General features: G+C 40.3%; 1 protein-coding gene across 1 annotated transcript in view; it reads right to left on the reverse strand.

Annotated features, from left to right (window-relative positions):
• Positions 1-20,906, reverse strand: part of atp9b (ATPase phospholipid transporting 9B) — a 66,679-nt gene extending 45,773 nt beyond the window's left edge. Inside the window, exons 1-8 of the mRNA XM_008299676.1 lie at positions 20,809-20,906; positions 13,941-14,114; positions 8,712-8,862; positions 7,608-7,721; positions 5,792-5,900; positions 5,144-5,202; positions 3,109-3,160; positions 426-520 (exon numbers count right to left, since the gene is read on the reverse strand). Of these exons, the coding sequence (XP_008297898.1) occupies positions 426-520; positions 3,109-3,160; positions 5,144-5,202; positions 5,792-5,900; positions 7,608-7,721; positions 8,712-8,862; positions 13,941-14,114; positions 20,809-20,888 (834 nt within the window). The 5' untranslated portion in view covers positions 20,889-20,906. The remainder of the gene's footprint in view (positions 1-425; positions 521-3,108; positions 3,161-5,143; positions 5,203-5,791; positions 5,901-7,607; positions 7,722-8,711; positions 8,863-13,940; positions 14,115-20,808) is intronic.

Below are 20,906 nucleotides of genomic sequence, written 5' to 3' on the forward strand. Positions count from 1 at the left end.
CAGCTGTGGCGAGCTAACAGCCCTTCATCCAGAATAAAGCTGAGCTACAATAAGCTAACGAGGTGAAAACAGGCCAAACCACTCCAGCTCTCGTTATCTTCACGTCTCTTGAAACCCAAGGCGGGATGCTACAGTCCAATCATCGAATGACTTGCTGAAACTTTAATTCTCTGATCACATTAAGCAACCGACAAAGAAAAAAAAAAAAAAAGCCCATCAAGTCAACTTAAATCTTAAGCGTTGAGTATCGCCTGGCGCTAAAGGAAGCTGCTGTCAGGTTCAGATGTTCCTGCTGTCTGTCATCGCTGATTAGGTTTCCGTCACAGCACCGACGTTTGACGAGCAATGCTTTTAGCGATAACACAACACTGGTTTGCCGGTTTTGTGTGTTACCAGAGATCGGCTAAATCGTAATGCATCCGTACCCCCACGGCAGGCAGCCGCTGGGTGCAGCCGACGGCCACCTTCAGCTTCCAGTCGGTTTCTCCGTCCAGCTGGTCGGTTCTGATGAAACACGAACCTGAAAGAAAGCAAAGCGCTGTCAGGGGTGTTGTGTCTTGTCTCTCTTGTCGTTTTAGCTTCTTTTACACCGTTCTGAATCACAACAGCTGACTCTGAGGCCTTCATTCGGCTGATTTATTAAACATTTTTAACTTGAGGTAGAAGAAACCGAGATGTTTCCTTCTATCATCAAACTAGGTACAATTAATCCCTAAATAACTAGACAGAGAATTCATGAGGCTAAATGAAAGATTTCCATCGTCTCCGTGAATTAGCAGGATGTTAGAATATATTTTGCAATCATCGCAGAAACTACGTGGACATGTTTCCTCCGCAGCTACACACATACAGTCCATCCATCATTTGGCAAATAAATAAATTCTGACTATCAAAGTTTTGTACAGTTGTATCAGAGAGTTTCACAGAGCGCTGATGATTTAGCGTAATAAAGGACAGTAATAAATATTTGCACTTCTAAAAACCCGGCTGTTTAAAGCACATTCTGCAGGTTTAAAGGAGGATTCTGGTGTATTTCGAAGCTCACTTTGCACTCTTGACCTGTAGAGATTCAGAGCAACATCCAGAGTTTAGCAATTTAGGGAGCAAATTACACGACGCTGCCTGCAGCTCTCCAAAGGAAGCAGATTTTTTATTTTATTTTTTTACATAAATCACTTTAAATGCTTGTTTCTGAGTGTGAGCGAGACTACACCAATGTAATGTGCAATTTTTTAATTTCGTGTTTGATATTGTACTATCAATTGTGATACTACTGATTTTTTATTTGTATTTTTTTTAATTTGACCTTTATTTTACCAGGTGAAAATGTCTGAGAACCAGTTTTCATTTGCAAACATGACTTGGCCAAGAGGTGTCAGCATTAATTACCAACATTCATTTCTTTTTAATCTTATTTTAGTTATTTTATTTCTGTAATGTATCGTACTTACATCTCACTGCTTTTTAGAATTTTTTTTTAGGAGACAGGATTTCTTGTTATTCCTAAATCACCAATCTTTTGGAGCAACATCTCGCACAAGAATTTCCTTAAAGTTTTATCTTATCGTAAAACTGTTTCTGCAGAACGTGTCCATGGATTGGGCTGAATTCTAGCAGCAGCTCATGAATCTGGAGATTTCTCCAAAATCAGAAAACAAAACGACGATTGGCCAAACCAAACGCTCAGCTCTTCATACACTGATAAAAAAGGTCAGTTTCGTGCAGATAATTTCTGCGTTTAATTTTCAGTCAGACTGAAAACTAGCATCTAAAATGATTCATGTAAAAAAAAAACTCAACTTTCACAGAGTCAAATCAAATGAAATGTAATCACACAGCAGCTTTAAAACAACCAGAGTTGACCAAAGTGCTGCAAAAGTTGTCGGACAGGCAGAAACAAAACAAGACATCGAGAGAGGCTGAGACCTGCAAAATCAATTTGTAAAACAGAAAACAAAGTAGTAAAAAACACTAAAAGAGGCAAAACAGCATCGCAGCTTGTGAGAGAAATGTGTAAAATAAAATAAAAGACTATTGAGAGCAAAGAAAAGTGATTGAAATCATGTTTGTCATGAGGTTTTTCTTGGAAATATCAACAAAGGAAGAACATTAGCTTGGACTCTATGCGTCTTATCCACTAGTTTCAATCATAAAACAGATAAAAACAGTCATTCTGAGGATCTAAGAGGCCTAAAAGTAAAGTAGCGGCTTTGCCTTTGAGTGCAAACTTGAAGGGAAACCCACCAGATTTCTAATTTAAACAACGCGCAGCAAAAAAACACGAAGCTGTTCTGCAACAAGGTTAATCCAGCGACGCTTAAGATGCACACATGACCCTGCGGCGAGGAGCCAAAACACGTTTTTCTATATATAGCAGCCGTATTACTGTGATAAATCAGCAGCGGTGCGTTAATTTATCGCCCATGGCTCCGATGCCAGGCGTGCGCGGCCGCCGCAGACACCGCAGGGCCTGATAAAAGTTGAGCAGCGGTGACCTGTATTGATCCGAGGTAATATTACATATGAAACTGATGGATGAGAGCAACTTATCTGACAGAGGGGCTAAAGGGCAGCCGTAAAGCATCCCCTCCGGAGGCCTAAGTATGATGGAAAACATTAACACAAGGAGGATGATTCATGCGTTCCTTCTGCCGCAGTGGCAGCAACAGTGCGAAAGACAAAATATACGACAAAGACGTGTTTTATGCCCGCGTGTGTGCTTTGCAGACAAAGACATCAACAACCGCCTGACAAGCGTATTGACACGTCGGAGATTGATGGAAGCGATGTCCTCCGAACACTTCCTCCCGGTTGCCCCTCAGAAAAAGGGAGCCGGGATCTGACGCAGCTCATTGATTAATTGGAAGGCGCATCATCAGTCACCGGAACAATGTGGGATAAATCATATGAATCACGGGGCGACTTGACCAGCGGGATGTCAAAGGACTGGAAGTGAGGAGGGAGAAGTCACATTCCTCAAGCCCCCGCCGAGCTCCACGAGGTTCGTTTCGGCGCCACGGGGCAAACAAAGTTCAGCCGCGAGCCCGACTCCAGCCGGGGGTTTGTGAACGCATCTTAAACATACTTTCGCGCCGCTGACCCGCTTACCGTTTTTCTCAGACGTTCTCAGGAATATCATGTCTGCAGGGATCCTTTGGTTCTACAAGCACAAAGAGAAACAACAGGAATGTGTCACCGAGCTGCGCAACAAAGGCCTGCTGAATAATTAAACAAGGTCAACAGCAGAGGATGAAGGAGGAGCCGCTGTTTAGATCGCTGATGGAAACTTAACTTTAGCTGCACATGTCAGGTTAACGGAGCTAAAAGCCAGAAGCTAAACAGAGGCTGAGATCTCTGTTAACCTGCTAGGTCGCCATGGTAACAGATGCTGACAACTTACCCTGGATATAAATCGGCTGTAGGAAGCGTCTCTCTTTCACTACATGTGAGGTTTTATCTGCAACCCTGTTCAACTTTACATGAATAATCCGACTGAACGAAGTCGTGCAGCTACAGCAGTGCATCCTGTTGCTACGTGCATTCAGTTAGCGATGCAGAAAACGCATAAATACGTTTTTATATTTGGTTAATTTGCTTCCAAATCCATTTAGTCTGCAGGTACTGCAGCTCATAACACACACATTAGAGAATTTATGAATCTATTGAGGTTTATCACAGAGAACATTCAATCATAATATCAATTTCACTTTGATTTGAACAAAAATTAAAGTTATTTCCACATTTCCTTAATTATGAAACGCTGTCAGACCTGAATGTTGACGTTTAATTGAATAAACTTCAAAGTTTCAGAGCTCTGATGTGCAGCTTTAAGAGCTCAGAGTGCATTAAATGGCATAACGACTATATTAACCTGCACGTTTAACAGTTTTCTACCAGTAAAAGTGTTGCTCTTTACTGTGATAAACCTTCATATGATTCCTCTTTACTCAAGCAGGTGGTCCGTTTTGCGCAGAAGAAGATTCAAACGATGCATGAAACACCCGTTTGTCACCTGATTGTGCTCAGAGTCTGGTAAATAAAAGCTTAGAGTCCACAAAGACAGTTGGGAACTCTCACGACAGCCGTTATCTCAGACTATCTTAGTTTTTTTCAAGCGGGCTTACACAGTTTATGGCATTGAAACTTCATCCACCTTCAGTAAAGTACAACTTGGTTTAATCCAATCTGCATTTCCTTGTCTTGTTAGTCATTATTGAACCAAACTCCCCAAAAAACACATAAATAACAAATAAAAGCTTGTTTCTTGTCGTTTTGATTTTATGCTCAAGTCCAAAAATTAAAAAAAATAAATAAAACAAGAGAAACAGGCCACATATGGAATCTGATTCTGATAATCTGTTCGACTTGTGCGACCAGAAAGCTGCTCACTTATTTCTGTGCTTCACTTCATGGATTTGCAGAAAACACACAGAGGCTTGGTGGAACTAAACTTAAAATAATAAATATGAGCTTGGAAATGTTAAAGTCTGTGTGGAGTTTCACGAGAAGCAAAAAAAGTAGAACGAGGGCCTCGGTTTTTAACTTTTAGATTTACGTTTTGGTCATAATTAAACAATTACGAGTTCCTGATGCACATTTCTAATCCTGATTCTGCTCATTTCATTCCCATATAAAGTGCAATGGATGAATAGAGCAGGAACTGGTTTAAAAAATATATATATTAGTGCTCATGCCTACTTTTAATATATTAAATCAGCACCACTCAAGCTGCACAAACACTTAGCGGTCAGTAAACATGGTGATTAGATCCAATATCAGAACAAATGATGAACCAATTTATCTGCTTTAAGTGGCTTCTGGCGAAAATACGTCACAAAAATGCAAATATTACGAAAGACAAGAGAGACTCCTTAAAATCACTGAAACCTCATAAAGTAGTGAAGTACAGTCACAGTCCACTTTAATATCAGTAAGACGATTTTAAGGTTAAAAAAAAAAAACAGATAATCATTAATTTTTTAATCTTCTATTTGCACCAGGATACCAAAAAACGTAGGTAATAAATTCTAAATAAACACCTGACTGCAAATATGTGTTAATATTATTATTATTATTACATGAATAAGTCAAACAAACGGTGATTCACAAATGCAAAGTCATGGAAGTCAGAGGACAGCTCTACCTTCTCGACGATGATCAGATCTCCCACTTGGATGTCGGAACTTTTCACTTGAATTTTCCCTGGTGAGAAAAAAAAAAAAAACAAGTCATGTGAGGATAAAAGTGAAACACAACAGACAGTAGCACTAAAAATAAGCTGCAATTAAAATGAAACTCTTAATGCGCTATGAAATAAAAAACGCACGTTATTGATTTCCGGAGGTTGAAAACGACACTGAGGCTCAGAAACCACAACCCACTTCATACTTTCTCCCTCACCTTCCTACAGATCGATTACCTCCAGCGCGATAATGTAATACTCCTGTGTTTTCATCTCTGGTCTGAGGCTCAGACAGAAACAAAGGGTCGCTCTCAATTATGTCGCCCCGATATCCGCCACGACCATTTTCCTCTTCTGCTGCTGCACTCGCCAGTGAACGTAAACGAGCGTTGGGGAAAGTGTGAAAGGATGAAACCCTGGACACGGATACCACACCGGGGGATTCACCGCACATCCAACAAAGGGACACGACTTAGATCATACAGTCTTGAGGAAAAAGAAATCAATGCCAATAACACTAGAAGAATGACTTCTAGTATAGGAGCGACTGCACGTCCGCCGTCGGGAAGTTACGGGAACGACGAGGGCGCATCGGTTTCTTGAACTCACCTCTCACCGTCAGCTTGCTGTAGAGCTGAGAGTTCATCTCTTTGTCTCGTTGATATCGTCGCACCTCGTCCACGGCCTCCCGCACCATCGTGACGGCCAACACGAAGCCCTGAGACACAGAAACGGCTTCATTAACAAAACCTACGCGGTGCTTTTTTAAAAAAAACTTTTAACAAACATTAGAAGCAGGTGACCTCGAAGAAAGGTCGACTGGCTGAGCACAAATTCAAATACAGTTCATTTAACTGCTGTTATGTGATTACCACCATAAATTATAATGATCTACTGCAACTAGGAGTTATTTTCATCACCAATTAAGCCTCTTGGACTGGTTGCTTTCATAAAAAAATTGCACAAATTACACCTTTTATCAGAGCAAGAAACTAAAAAACGGAGAATTTGTGTTCAATTTTGAACTTTCCAACGGTCCTCGAACTACTCGTCTGTGACTTGTCGTTCGGTAAGGAATCAAAAAATTATTTAATTTAACCTTCTAGTCCCCAAAAACAGAGATACAAGCTTGAAAGTTGTGTTATTTTATTGTACTTTCAACTTTCCAGCAGTCCTTGAACTAATCATGTGCATAAATTATCCAAATCAAAGCCTAAAATTGGGGTGTTTTCTAAAAATCAATGCTTCATGACCAAAGAAATATAATATTTGGACCAGATTCTGTTAAAAACTAACATTTCTGCACTCCTAAGCACAACTGTGAAGCCTTTAGTGACTCAACTGAGACCAACAGTCACATGAAAACAATTCAAGGACTTGTTGGTTGAACTGCAGGCTGTGTTTTCACAGAACACTGGTACGGGAACAAAATTAAAAATAGTGAAATATCTATAGGACGTAGAGTTTTTTTTCCCCCCAGTGCTGGTAACTTTTGTGGACATTTGGAAAAATGCTAAACATGCAGATATTTTCAATTGTTGTGAAAAAATAGCCAAAGAAATGAAACTTTTGTGTTTGTTTTTTTTTTAGGATTTCTGTCGTTCTTACTGTGTCATCCTGCACAGAACACATTTCTGAGGTCTCTCTCCTTCTAGTCATGGTTGTTCTGTTTCCGTAGAGGTGCAGGACTTTATATTGCAGAGAAAAATGAACCCACAGTGAAGAAAAAAAAAAAAAACGCCCAGAAACAGCTGCTGGGAGTTTAGACGGTTAATCTGTGGATTATTTTCTCCGTGTATCAATGCATAGTTCAGCCTGTGAACCAGTGCTGCACATTTATGGCCAAAATAATAATACAAATCAATTTCACTCATATAATGGATGGATGGACTATTTATTTAGATATATTTTGTTGCACCTTTGCATTAAAATAACCACAGCTCTGCTTTCACTAAGGTGTTGCGCTACATTACCGCTAACATACAAATCTGCATTAAAACAAGATATAAAATAATCTTCTTCTGAATTCCTGAATCCTCTTGAGGCGAAACAGAAATAAAACCGCATCCGCACGCCTCACTGCTTATCAGCTGACACTACAATTTACCGACGTTCCCTAAATGCCTCACATTCAGGCTACAGTGGAAGCTAGCTACAGAGAAGCCTTCTATGAAAATTAACTGTTTTACCAACAAAAAAAAACAGTAAATCACATCATTATTTCTTGATTAAGATGTCAGATTGTAGTTCTTTACTTGCATTCCTGAACAGAAAAGTTAGCTTTAGCGGTTGAATGTTATAGTTGATTCGTTATGTTGGTTCCAAATGTTGGTTCTTGGTCCTCTCCATTGCACAGCGCTGGAAAAACAACAGCAACACATCATTTGACCCCCACTGCAGAGTAAAAAGTTTAGGTGTAATTTACCAGAGGCGCCCAGTACGTGTACAAATATCCGATCTTCAGCGACGGCACAAACTGGGAACAGGCCACCACCAGAAAGTAGAGATTGAGGAAGAACTTGAACTGCTGGTAGAGAACCTGAGAGGGAGACAGAAGAGACAGAAGATTCAGGGCGAGTCCGAGATGACGACAGCCGCAGACGAGACAACGGGAGGATGCGGCGACGACAAACCAGTCGGGATGGGTTACTGTACATGTTCCAGGAGGGAACCGGATACATGCTAATGCTGTGAACTTTACATTTACCTAATGGAAACGCTGACACTTTGAGAACGTCTGCTTCAGATGGCATTGGCCCGGTACGGATTTCACGTAGCTCGGTGTCGGCGCGATTGCGGAATAATCACAGGAACACGCGAAGAAGGAAAAACTGGTTCGTTCTGCTGATAAAATCCGAGTTTGACTCGATCGGATCCCGTTTCAGGCGGACCTTCTTGCGTTACACATGCCAAAGTAGCACCTGCGACTTCTCCGAGGCTTCTTCGCTAATGGGCCATCCATCAGCCGGGAGAAACTCAGCGCTCCATTCATCTAAGGTCAAATTTTGAATAATGTTTGCAATAATGAGAGTCTAGAGTCGAGTCACAGATTATCAGAGACAATGGGATCAATGGACGACGCTCGGCGGTTAATGAACCCCCTGACCTTTAGGGAAAAATGCATACTGCTAAACTCAATTTGTGTGTATTTAATAATTCAAAGTGGAGCCGTTTTGTTCGCCGTCGACGAGAATATCTACGTCTCTAATAGACAGTTGGCATTTTATGGCCCGGGCCGAAGGCGCCCCGCTTAATCACGGCACCGTTTGCTTGTTAATAAGTAACCCTGATGGATCTGCGACGTCCCCGACAGTGTAAACCCTTAACTTAATGACGGAGCGGCTAACAATTAGAGCCGGCGGATGCTACTGAGCTTTACATACTGTTAATCTGAGGGAAGGAAACATCGGTGCATCGGGAACAAATTGGCGCCGAGGGGACGATAAAAGAGCGACTCGATAAAAGCCATAACTGCTGCATTCAGGGCAGCAACGATCAGGGCGTGAAATGTGACTTCTGCTGCACTCACCCCAGGCACGAAGGTGAAGAGGTTGTACTTCTGGTTCTTGATGGCGTTTTTGGGGTACTTCTCTTCGCATTTCTCGGGGCAGCCGAGCCAGACCGTCCGGGCCTTCAGCTCCTTCTTCCTCCGACAGATGTGAGCCAGGCAGTCGCAGCAGCTGGAGGAGACAGATACCGACGTGACTTTGTGAAAACATGTTACACCGAGAGAACGCTGCTAAATGCACGGCTGTGTTTAGTGTAGTTGTTAAAAAAGAAAACCCACAAGAGGCCACAGCGTGAGTTTAAGGTGTCATAAGAAGATTAACAGGGTAGGAAGCAGAAAAAAAAACATATTCGCTTTACAAAAATTACAGTCTTGTCAATGCTAATTAGATCTTTGAGGCTTATTTTGACAGATTTTTATGAAGAACTTCTTTGATTTTAAAACTCTGGATGATTTAAAGAAAACTCCAAAAGAAGTCGAAATATAAATTTAAGGTGTCACAACATGATTAACAGGGTAGAAACAAACAAAAAAAAAAAAAATTGCCCAAAAAAAAACAACGGTTGAAAAGGTAAAGAAAACCTTAAGGCTATTTTTAACATATTTTTGTGAAGAACTACTTTGATTTTAAAACTCTGGATGATCTAAAGTAAAAACCCACAAGAGGAATATAAATTTAAGGTGTCATAAGACGATTAACAAGGTAGGAACCAGAAAAAAAAATATTATCGTTACAAAAATTACAGTCCTGTCAATGCTAGTTAGATCTTTAAGGCTTTATTGGACATATTTTTATGAAGAACTTCTTTGATTTTAAAACTCTGGATGATCTAAAGAAAACTCCACAAGAGGTCAAAATATAAATTTAAGGTGTCATGACATGATTAACAGGGTAGACATCAGAAAACAACATACGTGCTATAAAAAAAACACACATTTTCAGGCTTTTGTTGCCTAATTTTTGCTCATTTTCAAGTTAAAATTGCTTCATGATTATAAAAGTTGAAGACAAAACATAGGAAACGCTGAAGGGGTTTTACAAAACAAACTTAATACGCCAGTCAGTACAGAAACATACTGACTGATATGTGCATTTAGTGCAACATCGTGTTCTTTTTCACACTGCGGACAAAAATTGTGTTTGTTAGCTGGTAGCAGTGTAAAAATTATGAGTCAAAGGAGAAGTTATTCGTACAAAATAGGGAATCTAATAGGACGATGTCAGAGCTTTAAAATTAAATACCAGGATGAGCCCAAAATGGAAACTGATACTCAGATAATGCTCGTTAAGTCAGAGGTTTGTAGTTTTGTTTCAAAAGTGTAACAAAAAAGTAAACACGGCATGTTGTACATTTAAAAAGCATCGTATTTTATGCGCACATCTGCAGCAGGTATAACATGATATTAACTCTGCTGCAGGAGAAACTTGATGTTGTGCATTTATCCAAAATCAGCCAAACAGGGTTGTGAATAATCTGCAGAAACTCAACATCATGCATCTCTAGTGTCCAAACAGTAAAAGGTTTGTTTAGGGGACGTTATAATAAAAAGTAAGACTTGCACTCAAACAAACACAGACTTTTAATAAAGGAGCTTTACAACTGATACGAACATGGAATTAATGGGCACGCTTTAAAACTGAATTTGTTCCCTAAAGATCCCCTCTGGTCGAGTTTTTTACCTCGTTAACTTGTCCAGATGTTTGTTTTTTTTACACGCTGGAAGACATATAAACAAAATAAGTCAACACTACGACTGAGCATTTAAACCTCTCACAGACAGCTACGTCACACTGACCCTCGTGGACTCACAGACTGGAAAAGTTAGTGATTTTAAGGAACGAATAGATTATTTACATAGGTTTAACTTTTTAAATATGCAGTTTTAACACACGAGGAGGAGTTTTTATAGGTTTAGTCGGACTTTAAAACTCCCTCATTGCCATAAAAACCACTGAAAAGTCTTCTAACTGGGAGAACCTGCAGAAAATGTGTTCATAGTTGTGTAAAACTTTAAAAATTGAAGGAGTTAGTCTTGTATTTCCATGTTACTCTGCAAAAACGCTTTTATTTGCAACATCTGTGCCGATAAAAAAATCATGTTTTTTATTTTTTTTGTATTAAAATAATGTAAATTTAATTTTTTTTAAACAAATATCAATAATGTGGCCACGGAGCAGCTTTCTACAACCACTTAAATCCCCAGTTTAGCCAATTATAATTAGATCTTTTTTGTTTTTATGGCACAACTCCTTTGATTTTTGACACTCAAAGGGTTCGTTTCTCTCCATTTTGTGAATTGTGCGGGACACCGTCAGACCTGAATAAACCCGTAAACATGCTGAAGTCAAATCACTGTAAGATAATAAGATGCTTTATGTGGTTAGCCTCACCTCCAGCGTACCAATATTATCACTGCGATGCTATCAAAACTCCAAGAAGAGATTAGAGATGAGATGGACTCGGCCTGACGTTTGCCTTTTATAAAAAGTATGTGACTTTCCATCAACCTGGTAATGACTCCGACGGTGGGCTTTTATCTCCCATATCTGATATCAAACGCAAACAAGCGTGGGGGTAAATTTCAATGAGAGCAGCCTGACGTGACCCAAACTGGCACCTGAGGGGAAACGAGCGGCGAGTGTCGGTGTATGCCGTCATGCTGAGCGACTTGGCTTTTCCACTTTTTAAGCAAGTTGGCAAAACATGAAACTAAATAAATCAACTTTGGTTAAAAAGTGCTGTTTGCGTTGGCCTCGGCGCGCCCCGTCTCTGTGCACTCCGAGGCCAGATTCATAAGAGCGATTATTTGAGCAAATGAATGCTATTCAAATAATAGGGCATTTGAACAGTCGGGGCTTATTCAGTGTGAATTATTTGTGTTTTATAATCCCACACTATGCACACATAAAATTACTGGAAAGCATCAAACTGGTCAGCTGTGAAAAATCCGATTTGTTCATTAGCGGGGGGGACGGGGAGGGGGATCAATAGGCGGCCTCGATCAGGAGGCGACACAAAGCACGGGGAAACGGGACGTTCTCTGGAATTTCTACATCAGTAAGTGTCGCTGCGCAAACGTTTTGTTTACACGCTGTTGTTCCGGCGTAAACAAACGCTCGCGGCCGCGGCCAGAAAGGAGCATCTTTAGAGGGCAAAACCTGTCAAATGAATCATTAGCGGGGGGATAAAGCGCCCCGTTCTGTTTGACCTGAAAATCTTTTTGGACTGATGGTGCGCATCGAGGAACTCGACCAAAAACGCGCCCTTATCCTCTCTTTGCACTTCATGCACAGCTACCGGTGCGTTGGAAAGCCAAACTGAGCACACTTGCTGACATTATACACTACGCGCCGCGCATTTACAGAATGACAACAACAACTCGGAGCGGTTCAAGGTCCACGTGGAAGCACAAGAACTCGGATCTGCACGCAGAAACTAGCCGGGCATTTATTTAAGATTAAAAGCAGCACGAATCTGTACATTTTTCTGTAATTCTGATACATGAAGACGAGTTTTTATGTCTTTAAAACTCACTTTTTGCCTAATTTCTACACTGAAAAGCCATCAAACTGAAGAAATCTACGAAAATATGGTTGCAGGTGTGTAGAGTTAAAAATAAATACACAATTAAAGCACAAGAACCCTGATGTGCAGTAGGAACTGGGCGGGTTTGCAGTGACTAAAAGCAGCACTAATCTGTACATTTTTCTGTAATTCTGATACATGAAGACGAGGTTTTTTTATTTTAAAACTCACTTTTTGCCTAATTTCTACACTGAAAAGCCATCAAACTGAAGAAATCTACTGAAAATATGTTTGTATCTATGTAAAATTAAAAATAAATACACTAAATAAAGCACAAGAACTCTGACGTGCACATTGAAACTAGGCGGGTTTGCAGTGCAGCATTTATTTACCATCGACAGTCAGCTCATTTTCTCTAAAGCGAATAGCCTGGCAGCCATGTTTTCATAGCTAAACTTGAATTTTCAACCTTTCTCCTCATAGTTAAGATGTAATATATAAATATTACACGATACAGTAATAGTAGAAAGAATATTAATGTAAAGTTCAACACTTTTTGCAGTAATTTGCTGTAAACAGTCTTCTCATGATGCTGAAAATATGTTTGCAGTTGTGTAAAGCAAAAACAAACACATCTGTGAACAACTAAAGCACATTAACTCTGATCTGTAGGTTGGCAAACGAACGACTTTTTTAACAGTTAAACTTGAATTTAGCAGCCTGTCTCCTTGTAGATTAGCTGCAATATATAAATATTACAAGTACAGTAATAATAGAAAGAACCAGAAGTTAAAGTTTAACTTTGGCCTAAACCATTTTAAGAAACAAACAGATTAATTTCACTGAATAAACTTCTAAATATGTAATTTTGACACACGGAAATGAGTTTTTAGGAGTTTAATCAGGCTTTAAAACCCACTTTTTGCCATAATTCACATTAAAGCGTCTTCTTACTCCGAGAACCTGCTGAAAATATGTTTGTAGTTAAGTGGGAAAAAAATGAGACAATAACTGATCTGCAGATAGAAACTCTTCTTTGACTGAAAGCGACGCTAAACGGTGCGTTTTCTCTACAGATAAATAACCTGACAACCGCTTTTTAATCATTAAACTTCTATTTGCAACCTGCTTCCTTGAAGAGAGAACATAGCTTTACTGTTTGCTTTAGTAATGTACATTAAAAATAGATTTTAAAAAATGCATAAAGGAATTATTTATCATAATTTCATCTCATTTTTAATTTAATCCTATTTTACTTCCAGCTGTTCTTTGTTTTCACAGCTGGAATGATTCAGCTAACGTTGGTTTTATTTAACTAACGCTGCTTTTTCGCATTTTATTGTTATTGTCATGCAGGTTTCTTACATTAAGTCTTTATTAATCGCACAAATTTGGGGAAACTAGCATTTTCACAGCAGTGCAAACACTTCAGAAATATAAGTTGGAAAACACAAACAAACTTCTTAACTGTGTGCCTGTATTGTTATTTCTTTTCATACCTCAACGAATAAATTAAATTAATTCATGTGTGTTTTTTAAAGTCACGTTTATATTAAAATTAAAACCTGTGCACCTCAATAGATCGTCTGAAGTCAAATCAAACCTTTTTTCTTCTCCTCTTTAACAGAAATAGGTTATAAAAGTTATCGACACCGACTGAACTGAACCATTTTGTGGTGATAAATGTTTGCGGCGAGCCCTCCGGCCGTGGCAGCACCAGTACCTGCCACAGAGCACCTTCCAGCCCCCCAGGAGGAACCAGCCCAGGCCCCGCTGCCTCTGGTTGACTCTGGCCCGGGGCAGCGTCTGGTAGTCGCTCTCGTCGTTCTCGAAGCCTTCCTCCGACATCATCAGAGGCATCTCGTCCAAGTTGGAGGGGTCATCTTCTGAAGAGTATCTGGAGAAAAAAAAACAAAACAAAACGTGAAAATGTGAGGAAACCGGACGTGGATCGAACCCGCTGCATCTGGATCCACTAGAATTTTGCGCTGAGGCACACTTTTAAAACCTGTCCAGTGTTTCTTTGCGTCACTGAGGTGTTGAGCTAAATGTGCATTACTGAGGTCGTAGCAGCTGGTGGTGGATGCGTCGGACCACATTACATCACACTGAGTTCTGCACCACCATCCTTTACTGGTGCTCCTGTCTGATCACTTCTCTCATCCAGACAAGTGACTCCTGCTGTCTGAGGCGGTTTGAACTGCATGTGTGGAGATTTTGGGAACATCTGCTGGGTCACGCGATAAAAAAATAAAAATAAAAACCAGCGCCACCAAACCGGCCTCCTGAAAATCAGATGATTTTTTTGGTACAATAACTTTAGTATTTTTAATTTAGCCGTGCAAAATTTTTAAATTTATGCCCTTATTATCCTCATAGTTACAGGACCTTGAAGTACCCAGAGGCAGGGTATCAATGTCTCGTTATTATTCTGTTTTTTTTACAGCTTCTGAGAATAATAACTTCCTCAGTTCAGCAGAGAAACTTAAAAACAAAAAACACATTTGAGTTCTGCTAAAAACTGGAACCACTTCAATTTTGCATCCACTCCAAGTGTCACACTCTGGAGACTAAATCTGGCTTTTGTTTGCCGTTAACTCTCCCTCTAAGCAGCTGGTAGCATCAGTATTATGGGATGTCTCATAGTGGCACCAGTCAGACTGCAGCAGGTTAATGTCTATGACACAGAGTCATAGAAACAATCATTGGTACCCTGGATGTGGTTCTGGTTCTGATCCTTCACCAGAGGAAACTTTACAAAGTGCATTCTGGGTAAACTTTCCAGGCTCATACCAGCATGTGTGATGGTGGTTGGTCAGAACCAGTTCTAGACGATGGAAGGACCGTTTGACCTCCAGAACAAACCAGCTGATCATCTGTAGACAGGATTTCTTCTCTATGATTCAGTCTTTAGTCTGTGACACCTGGATGGATGTAAAACTGATCTGGTTGCAGTTCTAACAGAACTTAAACGTGTTGTTCTGCCATGAAAACGTCACGTGCCCGTCTGTGTGTACTGATGAAGTTCTGAGGCTCAGAAATGATGGATAAACAAATTAAAAAGCAGGAAATTCAGACCCATCTCTACTCCTGTAAAAGATCCACAGTATGAAGGTAAAACTTTGCATCGCTTCATTTAATAAACTAAAGTTGTTGTAAATATAAAAACAGGGGCTCAGGTGGGAGCTTTGATCAGATTCTATATTAAATGACAACGTCCACTTGTCGTATTGCTTTCTTGTAAAACGCCACAAGTGGACGGCAGAAACACGGCAGTTTTAAATGTGCAAAGGCTTCTGTGAGATCTGATTCAAAACCGAAATAAAATGAACTAACTGAGGAGCAGCTGCTTCCATAGTTCCTACACGTTGCACAGATGTGGATCAACGTGTGAACACGATGACGGCAAAGAAATGTAACAACAAACACCTGAAATCGGACTGAACACATCAACACACTTTATGCTCTACAAGCTAAATACTGATTATTTCTCCACAGAATTTGTAATTTCATTCAGCAGCACGCAAAGTCACCTGATCTCCAGTTAGACGTCTTAATTTAAGACACAACGAATCCCGTGCGGAGACAAAAAACTCTACGACCGGAGCAGCCCGGAGCGCCGCTCTGCCGCAGACGACCGAGTGTCTTGTACCTACAAAAACCACGGACATGTGAACAAGCACGAAACCAGCATCGGCGGGATTATGGGCTTAAGATCAGCCATCCACACTAGTCCTCGGTGATCCTGCACAGCAGCTCAGCCTGCCAGAGCTAAACATGCAGGAGCTGCCGTGGTCTGACTTTGTGTTTCAGCTCAGAGCTTCTGCAACTTTAGTCGAAGAACCAGAGAGATAATGAGTCTCCAGTGATTAGCGGGACTTTCAGTTACGAAACGACGTGTTATCTGGCCGGGCAGCAAGTGAACTAGTCTCTAAAAGTCTGAAGAAGAGAACATGTGACCCGTGACGCCCATCGTCTCTGGTCGGACAAAGGTTCTAAATACAATTCATCAGATGTGACGTTATGTTATGAGAGTAGCAGGAGTGTTTTCTATAAATACAGCCCTTTACATTTATGTTAATCTCAAATTCCAAACTCTAATGAACTTTATAAAAGCACATATTAAATAACCCGTAGAGCTGCGTACAGCACGTCTCTGCTGTGCCACTACAGTCATATTTATCTTGTGTACAAACTTCTACATAATTCATCAGTTTGGCGCCACACCTCTGAAGTCGTCGTCACAATGTTTCCCTCCATTTAAGTAGTGAAATTAAACACAAAGCGAAAATAAAAGACAATTCAGCGTAATTATCATTAATACTGGAGTAAGTACAGATTTACAAAAACTATTTCTTCTTTTCAGTGCTAGAAAATAAGCTTTTAACAGATTAAATTATTGCCAAATTATCTTCTCCACCGTTGCATTTTATCGTCTGAACCAGTCCAGATAAAAAAATAATTCAGTTCTTACATCTGCATTACAAAAAAGACTTGATATAGTTCAGATATTTTTTTTAAATCTGCATGTCTCTGCAGGAAACAAACGTGTCATTTTCATATCTGACTTTATGAACCATCTTTATGTGTTTTAATTCTAAATAAACTCTCCACCTTAAGGCGGTCTGTGAAACCTCCCTCTTTAATCCTATCAGGGTTACTTGTACATAAACATATTACTGAATAAGCTTCCCACAACTTGCTGTTGGTGCAGGACTGACTGGTCGATATAATTCTTTAAAGCGGCGGTTTGCTGGGATTCGGGGGATCACACAGAACAGTTCATTCATGCACACGGCGTCGACACAATGACCGCAGAGCAGCTGACTGCAGCGGCTTCGGCTAAACTACACAAACTATCCGGGATTTAAACGGTAAACCAGAGGGTTTAAGCTGGTTTAAAACGAGCTTGTGGGCAAAATGTTTGCTGGTCTGATTTAACAGAGTCGAGTTGAAATCCAACAGCTGAGAATCTTCCAGCTGCAGAGCGACGTCCGCCCTGCATGAATTATTGATGATAGTATTGAATCGAGGGCTGGACAATTAACTGGAATATCAAAATGCAATATTGGAAAGTGCAATATTCAAGGATGATAAAGGCACACCCTCATCATGTTCATCATTTTTACATTTTTTTTCATTGCACATAAATGCAACATCCATCTAAAATAATCACAACATGATCATATGTCTGCATTTCATTTCTCCCTAAATTCATTTAGAACTAAAGTTCAAAACTGTAAGAAAGTGCCTTTTACATTCAACACAGATAAAAGGTTAACGTTTAAATCTGTAAAGAAAAGCAAAGACGTACATCTGCATTTAGCTGTCCAGTCCACTAGGGCTGCCACTAATTCCTATTTTTCCGTTCATCAATCTAATAACTATTTTTGATTAAGCTAAACAATTAATTGTCGTCCAACAAAAGCAAAATGCCTGTTTCATTTACGCTCATCTGATTGGGCAAAGTGTACGTCATTGTATGATGCAGGACAGAAATAAATGTATGCCAAGGTTTAGAAATTAACGAATTAAACTGTGGAGCTAAACTAGAAACTCCAACATGATGATAGAAACTAAAAAGGTGTTTTATTTTTATCATTAGTCGTGCAACTCCAAAAGAAAACCAAGTTTCTATAAAAGTGAAAAAGCAGCTGAAGCAGCTTCTTTTTTCTTAGTTGTGCAGATTTTTTTTTTTTTTTATTGGTAGAAGCTGTTAATCTTGTGAAAATACCATCAAACTCTCAGCACAGCTTTTGTTTTTGTCTCAAGGGGAGTTTGCAGCGATAAAATCAGTCACACTTTCATACTCGTGCTGCTGTCTGACAACAGAAACAGAAAATATTTGTCAGAGAACAGCTTCACTCTATTAAAATGCAGCATACGTGAGCACAGGGAGCAGGAGAGAAGCTAACAGGTAAAACTGCTTCCTGTGTGTTTTCTATTCAGGTGATTGAAACTCTGCACAGTTTACAAATCACCTTTTTTGTTAGTTGTGTAATAATGTGAAGTAATCCCAGACTTCCAAAGCCTTTTATATCTAACCGAGCTGGACTTTCCTGCAGCCAGCGTTGTCTGAAACCAAAGCAGCTGGTCAATGACTGTAGTCAGAAATGAGAGACGACATGATGCAGCAATCACTAGAGACACTGAAGAAAAACTCTGCTGCAATGAGTAAAAACACAACAACAAACAAACGTCCTGTTTCATCGATTATGCCGACTAATAGTTTACAGTTTACTCACCAGTCCTGTGATAAATCCTGTCATGAAAGCTGCACGACAAATATTTAACTGTGACATAAATAACTCTGATACAAAGCAGCACAGTTCAGCCACACGCATATGATCACAAAGCTGAATCATCGTCTCATAAACTTTCAACTGAGCGTGGATTCCAGGAAATGAGACGGAGACGAACTGAATCACAACTAGAAAAGATGCCAGTGCAAATCTTTAACACATTTAGACCTTCTTGATTTACGGCTACACCTGTACATCCACAACCATCCTGAATCTCCGCGTCACATCTTACAAAGGTGAGATAATTTGCCAACAAACTATACTGTTCACGGCGCTCCTTTGCTATGAAACACCCACATGCGATTACATAACGATGGGCTCCCGGTCCTGCAGGAGCGTAGGCCGGTTTGTAAAAACGTCTCCTGACTCTTACTCTTGAGGGTCAGCGGTTAAAGCTCCGTCAGCGATTTCTGGACCAGATTCGGGACCGACGTTCTGGAGCACAGTCACCTCCGCAGCGAGATCAGATCAGTTCCAAGCAGGGATCAATACAGTGACGCATCAGTTTCATTCATAGGCGGAGATTATGAGGATGTGCACTCATCCGCCTCCATAAAACAAAGGAAGCAAAAGGAACTGCTCATAACGCAATAATACCTCCAGGAAACCAGGTCGAAACACTTTTTAATCTTTGACAGCTGTGTCTGACTGTCCAGAATTACAATTACTGACATCAGCAACGTCATCTGGACTGGTCATAATCACACTGTGACTACTCAGAACTATTCACCCATTTTAATAAGGTCAGAGACATCTGACGAGTTCAAATAACTGCTGCATGTATCTCTGACGCCGTTATGACTAGTCAGAACTGTTGTGCATGACGTCCCATTGGATGTCGGTTCAGCAGAGCATTTGAACAGTAAGAACGGCGGCCGTTACGGTGGAGGAGAGGTGAACCAGAGAGAGTTCATCAGCGAGGAGTTTGTGGAAGACGAGACTTGTGGGTGAAATAAGCAGGAAGCTGCTCTGACGTCACAGTAAAGCAGCTCGTCAGATACAATCACGGTTGCAGCGACGTTGTAGGTTCAGACGTGACGACAGATATCTACAACGTCATCTGGCAGAGTCTAAAATTCCACTTTGAGATACCTACAATGCAATTCTGACAAGTAAATTTAAGATATCTAAAAAAAGGTCAACATAGATATCTTGAACTGAAGGGAATTAAAGGTATCTTAAAATAGCATTAAGACTGCTTTAAATTGACCTGTGGATATCTGAAAGTGGAATTAATACTAGTCGTAGCTCAGTTGCCAATATTCTGAATGTGAATTGTAGAAATCTGTATTAGAAAGCCTCATACACATTAATATCTGAAATGACAACTTTAGGTTGAAGGAAAATGCTGTTTTTGACGATAACCGCAAAACAAATTGAGCAATATTTCATTATCATGCGTAACATTACTCATCACCTCAGTGTAATAGAGAGCATTGTGTTTTACTGATCTTATCTTGCCTTATTATAGCTTCCTTCCTTATTATATTCAGTAATTGGTTGTACTTGCATCTTATTGTTTTTCTACTTTTTAGACGCTGAATTTCTTTTATTATTTTGTTTTTTTTCTGAGCAACGTCCAGCATTAAAAAAAATCTTTTGTGATTTATAAAGTTTTGTCATATCTTATGCCCAGTGTAGCCTTTAAATGTTAAAACAGATTGCCATATGTGTTCACCATGACACTCCTAATTTCATAATTGAAAGCACAAGAAAGGAATTCAGTGAGGCAGCATGGCTGGACATTAAATGTAAGTCTTATTTTGGCAAAGTAGGTAAATGTGCTGCTTGTAAATAGCTGTTTACATGTATTATTAAACCATAAGAGCCTGATTATACTGAATTATCCCTCTGAAGCCTTTACCTTCAGTCTGAAACATGACCAGGCTACATGTTGACCACAACACTCAGCTTCTACAACAACAGTCCAACTTGGTCAACTATCATGTGACTGGAAATCAAATACCAGAGGAGGCTGAGCAGCAGGTATCTGCCCCTCTAGCACAACACTAGAGGGGCTATAGAGGTTTCAACGCCAAGGATAAATAGATTTAAAACGGATTTTAGCTGTGAGGATGGAGGTAGGAGCCAGTCGGGCAGCTGACAGATGAGAAAACACGGAGGAAGCTGTCAGCCGCAGTGCTAACAGCAACACAAGCTAACACCCGCGACCCGCAACACAGACCCGGACCTGGGGAGCAAACGAGGCCGCCGGACCATAACATCCCACACAAACGGCTGTTTCTCAAGCGGCCGACCGGAGGAAGAGCCCGGCTGGCCGCTCCGTACCTTGAAAGCCTGGCGGAGTTATAATACGGGATTCTCTGCGTGTTCTTCCGCACTGGATTTAACGGGATGCTGTCAGCCATCTTGGCTGGGCAGTATGC

This window comes from Stegastes partitus, unplaced genomic scaffold (assembly GCF_000690725.1).
Source record: "Stegastes partitus isolate 25-593 unplaced genomic scaffold, Stegastes_partitus-1.0.2 Scaffold1448, whole genome shotgun sequence".
Taxonomy (NCBI): Eukaryota; Metazoa; Chordata; class Actinopteri; family Pomacentridae; genus Stegastes; species Stegastes partitus.